The sequence below is a fragment of the Malus sylvestris genome, chromosome 9 (genome assembly GCF_916048215.2).
Source record: "Malus sylvestris chromosome 9, drMalSylv7.2, whole genome shotgun sequence".
Lineage (NCBI taxonomy): Eukaryota > Viridiplantae > Streptophyta > Magnoliopsida > Rosales > Rosaceae > Malus > Malus sylvestris.
The window spans coordinates 5,877,816-5,883,523 of NC_062268.1; the positions used below are offsets into that span (position 1 = coordinate 5,877,816).

General features: G+C 38.3%; 1 protein-coding gene across 1 annotated transcript; it reads right to left on the reverse strand.

The window, feature by feature from the left end:
- Nucleotides 1-406: 406 nt before the first annotated feature.
- Nucleotides 407-4,348, reverse strand: LOC126582479 (uncharacterized). Its single transcript, XM_050246638.1, has 12 exons — nucleotides 4,047-4,348; nucleotides 3,713-3,822; nucleotides 3,535-3,621; nucleotides 3,282-3,447; nucleotides 2,797-3,177; nucleotides 2,393-2,544; nucleotides 2,075-2,287; nucleotides 1,894-1,984; nucleotides 1,635-1,803; nucleotides 1,351-1,458; nucleotides 1,159-1,261; nucleotides 407-1,033 (listed from the first exon to the last, which is right to left on the reverse strand). The coding sequence occupies exons 1-12, from the start codon at nucleotides 4,158-4,160 to the stop codon at nucleotides 901-903; spliced, it is 1,827 nt and encodes a 608-aa protein (XP_050102595.1). The 5' UTR covers nucleotides 4,161-4,348; the 3' UTR covers nucleotides 407-900.
- Between the last annotated feature and the right edge of the window lie 1,360 nt (nucleotides 4,349-5,708).

Here is a 5,708-nt window from a genome sequence, read left to right on the forward strand (position 1 = left end):
AATAGCATATCCAAATGCACATGCACCCGCATGTGTTTTCAGAGCTAGCTTTTACTTCATTGTTTTCTTTAGGATTGAATGTAACCGTTGCGATTGCCACATTCTTCGAGATAGAAATCACCACTTACATTCAAGTTTTTCTCGTTTTCTTCAACACCCAACCATTACATTTGAAATAAAAAAGCAATGAAAAATCACATAACACACCCAAGCTTTTCTCGTTTTTATCAAGAATCAACTATTATAAATAAGATAGAGAAACAATGAAAAATCACAACATACAACCAAGTTTTTTTTTCGTTTTCTTCGAGAATTAACCGTTACGAATGAGATAGAGATTTATGAAATCACAGCTTACACCCAAGTTTTTTTCACTTTCTCCAACACCCAACCATTACGAATAAGATAGAGAAACAGTAAAATCACATCTTACACCCAGCCAAATTGAGCACAGGTAGAGAAACGTGAAATCATAGCTTACATCGAAATTTAACTCATCACATTGTTTTACATTTCCCATCACAAAATAAAATCAGGGGAAATAATTTTTGCGCACTCCTGCACACTATCATTTACATGTCCCTTGATTGATTGTTGTTAAATTCATTCAATTCAGAGGCCAAAAGTAACCTAAGGTGTGCATGAGGATTAAAGGTAGTACGAAACAACTTCCCTAACATTAAGATACAACTATCCAAAAGTTCAGATCAACAATTCTTTCCGTCTGAGACCGTCGGCCGGCTACTCGACATCACTTCCCCGCCATACAGAGGGAAATCTGAAGTAGGAAACAACCATCCCATATAGGAGTTTGTGCAGAAAATGGGGGAGCTAAATACTGTCTTCTGATGGCTCAAAACTTTAATTAGCCTCAGGACAGGACTGATCTCCATGTTTTCTTCATTGCTTTGAGAAGGTGTCGGAAACCGGAGGGTTTTCTTCATTGCTTTCAGGAGTCTGAGGAACCTGCAAGTCTTCTTCATTGCTTGCAAACCGAGTTTTGAATGGCCTCTGGCCCCTGGCCCGTTCTTGTCTGCAAGCCAAGCAAACAATGAATGCATGAACAACCAGTCCATTGAAAAGGGAGGAAGAGAAAACTGTGCGATATCAGAACAATTTCAACCTAATTAAAAATGTAGAACAATTATATGTGCATACTTTAGACTCAGAAAAGAGAGGTATTTGTCGATTGGCTCTTTCATTTCAGCACCATAAACGAACCAGGTTTCAACAGAAGGAGCTCCATCCCACGTTCCCATATCTGTACAATACGCAAATATAAAACTTACACATCAAAATAACTCATGAACTGGAAATCTACAAATTGTATTTGGCACAGTTAAGACTAACCTTGAAGCAAAATATCTTCACCAAAATCACCGTTCAGTTTCCAAAATGCACGGCCATGAACATCCAAAACATAAGCCTCTATTCTAACAGCCTCACATATTTCATTGCCTATAAAATAGGTCAAAACATTTTAACACGGGCATGTATAGCAAGGTTGCTTGCAGGATACGAAAGCTTAACAATTAGCAAACTGATAACCCGATTTTCATGAAGAATTAAAACATGAAAAACATTCAACCACATGTCTCAGATATTCTTAAGGATAGTTTTAAATGGGAACTTACTTTTAGGTAACATGGCCATTGCTTCAACCACCTCAGTGTGAGCTTTAGCTGCCTTGCTTGTGATTTGTGAAACAATAGAGTTACGTTCTGAAATTCGGACAGGATAACCATTGTTTGAAATTATCCTCTTTGCCATCTCCTCCTGCAACTTCTTTTTGAGATCTCTCTCCTGCACATATATGATTTAGTTAAAAATAGAACTTCTTGTTTTCTTCAAAAGATGTTGCCTCATAAAAGCTTGCCTTGTTTTACATATTACCTTATCCTTTGCTTTAGCAACTTTTTCTTTGGCGTCCCTTTTTCGTTGGACCAATTTTTCATTTTGTTCCTCTATCCATCCACTTAGCATACTGAAGGAAAGATCGGAAAGTTCTCATCACTCTTAATCCAGAAAAGACAATTGCAAAATAATGATGCACATATTATGCTTATCCACTTACTCGGTGTCAAGAGCCTCATCACAAAGGAAATTCAAAATCCTGAGCTTTTGAGTGATGTTCAACATATCATATCCATCCCCGCCTTTGCTAAAACACTCTGGGGACAGTTCCTTTAATACAGGATCGACCTTAGAGACACCGGATGCAGAGATAAGTTCCCCCAAATCTTGGAACCAGGACTTATTGTGGCTTGATTGATCTAAAGAAGAAGACCTGACAGGAAATAAAGTTGACAGAAACCAAATGAGTTACTATCCACAACTAAAGCTTACTAAATTACTTTATGCATAAATGTAAAATGCTAGGTAGAGTTCTTACTCCTCTAAGGAACCCTTCTGTATGAAGGAGAGCATATAGTTATGAAATCGAATCACTGAGGAGTATTGTCCAGGCCGTCCCCTTCGCCCACTTCCTCGACGTGATAGTTCTCTAAGTACAGATTCAGCTTGGCATTTTTGGATTTTAAGAAACTAAAGTGAAAGGAAAAGAAAATTGAGATTTCAAGTGCAGTGAAATTTCAGGAATGTTTAAACACAAAATAAATGTGCAAAAATGATAACCATTTCATATTAATAGAACGCAAATGAATCATGTGAGCATCTAAATGCGAAGGGCTAAACAGATAATTCAATCAGTTTTGATTCAGGTATAGAACCAGAAAACTTGGAACACCATATTAGTCTAATATGTAACAGAAATATGGAACAAAAAGTTAGAATTACCTCTCCAAAAGTTTCGCAAAATTTCAGAAACTGCAGAGCATTTCCAACATCCTCAGCAGCCAATTCAACACCAGCTACAGATGTCAAGGGATTGCCCTGTGGCAGGGGAAGGTCAAGATCAACCTTTTGATTCTCAATATTCACGGGGCATTCCTTTACTTTCCGATGCCTTCTGACTTCCTTGGCCTTGGGCTTGGCATCCTTATTACTCACAGCAGCACCACCATCTCTGCTGCCATTACAAACTTCCGTCAACTCTTCCCGCTTTGCTTTCTTAGTTTTCTGCTCACCAGAGTTCAGAGCTGCATCCAAGTTCATATCTTTGCTTCGATCGAGAGTGTTCTCCTTCCCTCGTTTTCTTGGTGAACTAACCACAATTGCCTATCAAAACTCGAGAGCATAAAAACATCAATAAAACCAACCAAAATAACATCAACAATATCAATATGCATTCACAAAAGCAACCATAATCAAAAGCATCAAACCTTGTCTGAAGCGACTCGCTTTTGTGGCGAGCCATCCTTGCTTTTGTCATCCTCCTCCCCTTGCTTTTTTGGCTTGTACATAGTCAGCATATCAGAAACAGATTGAAACCCTCTCGCCTTGGCTTCGTACACGAGAAGACCAGTGGGTTGGAAACCGTTTTTCTTCCTGATAAAGCACATTAGTCTAATCAGCCACAGCATCAAAACACCAACAACTATAAAAACACGTTTGTCTAATATACCAAACACTTACAAGCATATACTGCAATTGCAATTGCCTTGACATTTCGGACATTTCCAATCCTCCTCGAGTTCCACTTGTTCAGCTTTCAATCCATACCTATTGTCATTTCAACACCCAAAAACTAATTTCAATCCAAAACTTTATTCGAAAACACGAAAAATGAGAGAAAAATTCATTCCAATCTAACCTGTTCCACAGACACTTATGGCAAAACTGAATCGGGCAAATGCCTTTCGCTTTGACGTTCTTACAGGAGGCCGCCAAAGCTGTCAACTTTTCCGTCATCTTCTGACGGCACTGAAGAATTCAACCAACAAATCAATAAACAAATTGACCGACAAAGATAAATCCACCCCAAGTTTCATAATTCCCAATCTTTTCTCGTCATCCAAAGAGAAACAGAAACCAAGAAAAAGGGCTAGGAAAGTCGCATCCTTTACATTGAAAATTTTTCTCACCAACCAAACAGACGCCCAACCCCCAAATCAAGTACCCAAAACCGAAAACGAAACAAAAATCACCTGATGGCAGGAAACTCCTTTCTTGGAGTCATAGATCTGGCCAGCGACGGCCCGAACGCGTTGCTTCCCGACCACCAGAGTATCCTCAACCTTGTTGCTCTCCTCCACCACCATCTTGCGAGCTGAGGCGATGTCTTCCTCGGCGGAGCTGGAGTAAAACTCCCCTTTCTCTCTGAGTCTCTACAGTCTGAGATTCGGACAGAGCAGTGGGTGGAGGGGAGAGAGCAGCTATTTCTAATTTTGTAATGTGTCTGAATTTTCCTTTCCCGCCTCTCCGAGGTTGGCGGGAGAATTTTGATCGTCGCTCAAATTTTGGGCTTCGACTTTGGGACTCTTGGAATGCTTTTCATTTTTCAAAATTTTTCACGTTTACACCAACTCTTGCAGTCCCCCAATTGCCCTTGCAATTTTTTTTTTTTTTTTTTTTTTTTGGGAAATAGCAATTGCCCTTGCAATTAGGTTGAACTGCCCTTCTCTCAAAAAATAGATTTGGCAGATGAAAAAATAGGGGCGTTTGGGTGAAGGGTAGGAGCCCGTTGGGCTGCCCTGCCCACCACACACGTGAAATGCAACGAGCCAAACGGCTCAAATTTTGACGCCTGACAACCGTTGGATTTTCAATGATTTATTGATCATGACTGTTGGATTTTAATGTGGCGCCTCTTATTCAAAAAAATTAGGCCGAATTTTTTTGTTTTGTTTGATTCACGAACTAAATAAAAAGTGAAAGACGGTGTGCATAAATCAATTCTCAACTTGCTTCTACTTTACACTGTATTTATTGTAAGGAAAATGACACTCACACTTATTTTCCCTTTATGCACCCTCTATTTATGTTAATCTAAATATTAGAAATAAATAAATGTGCATTTAGAGAAAAAATAGCGTGCGAAAATTATTTTTCTTAAAACAATTCGTTGTTGACATTTTATATTAACTATATTGAGAGTTATTACTAGAATTATATGTTAATTTTAACTTACCCACCACTCTCTAACACCTATTTTTTTTCTCTCTTACATCAATTGCCTCACATCATGTAGCAAATGAATTTATTGTTGTTTGTGAGGCAGTTAACTGAACTATTACACTTTTGTCAAATGGCCAATTTGCCAATCACTTTTGACAAATGGCCAATTATGCCCAGTTGTTGCTTTCAAAAGTGTCAAAGAGGAAGGAAATCACAAGCATAAGAACAGGATGCTTTCATTTAAGGCAAGACGGACACTTGTCTACTCTCTAATATTCACTCTTCTTAAATATAAGAGGAAAAATTGAGATTGAGAGAAAAGAGTTTGGAAACATCGTCCGTCTTGCCTTAAATGAAAGCATCTAATTCTTCAGTGCCGTCAGAAGATGATGGAAAAGTTAACAAGCATAAGAGCATCTTGTTATTATGCCTTATAGGTGAAGGAGAGCAAGAAGGTAGAGAACAATCTGGTGATCTAGAAACATCGTCCTCGAGTCATCAAATGACATATATACACCTCTAAGAAAGACAATAACGCAAAGCTCACAAGTATATACTATTCAACTTAAAAACAAACAAAAAATGCATAAATAATATAGATCTAAGAGTACTTGCAACAATGCAATAGAAGCAACAAAAACAAATGTTGGAGAATTTTGATACCTTCATAAAAGGGTGAGGGAACAACAAAA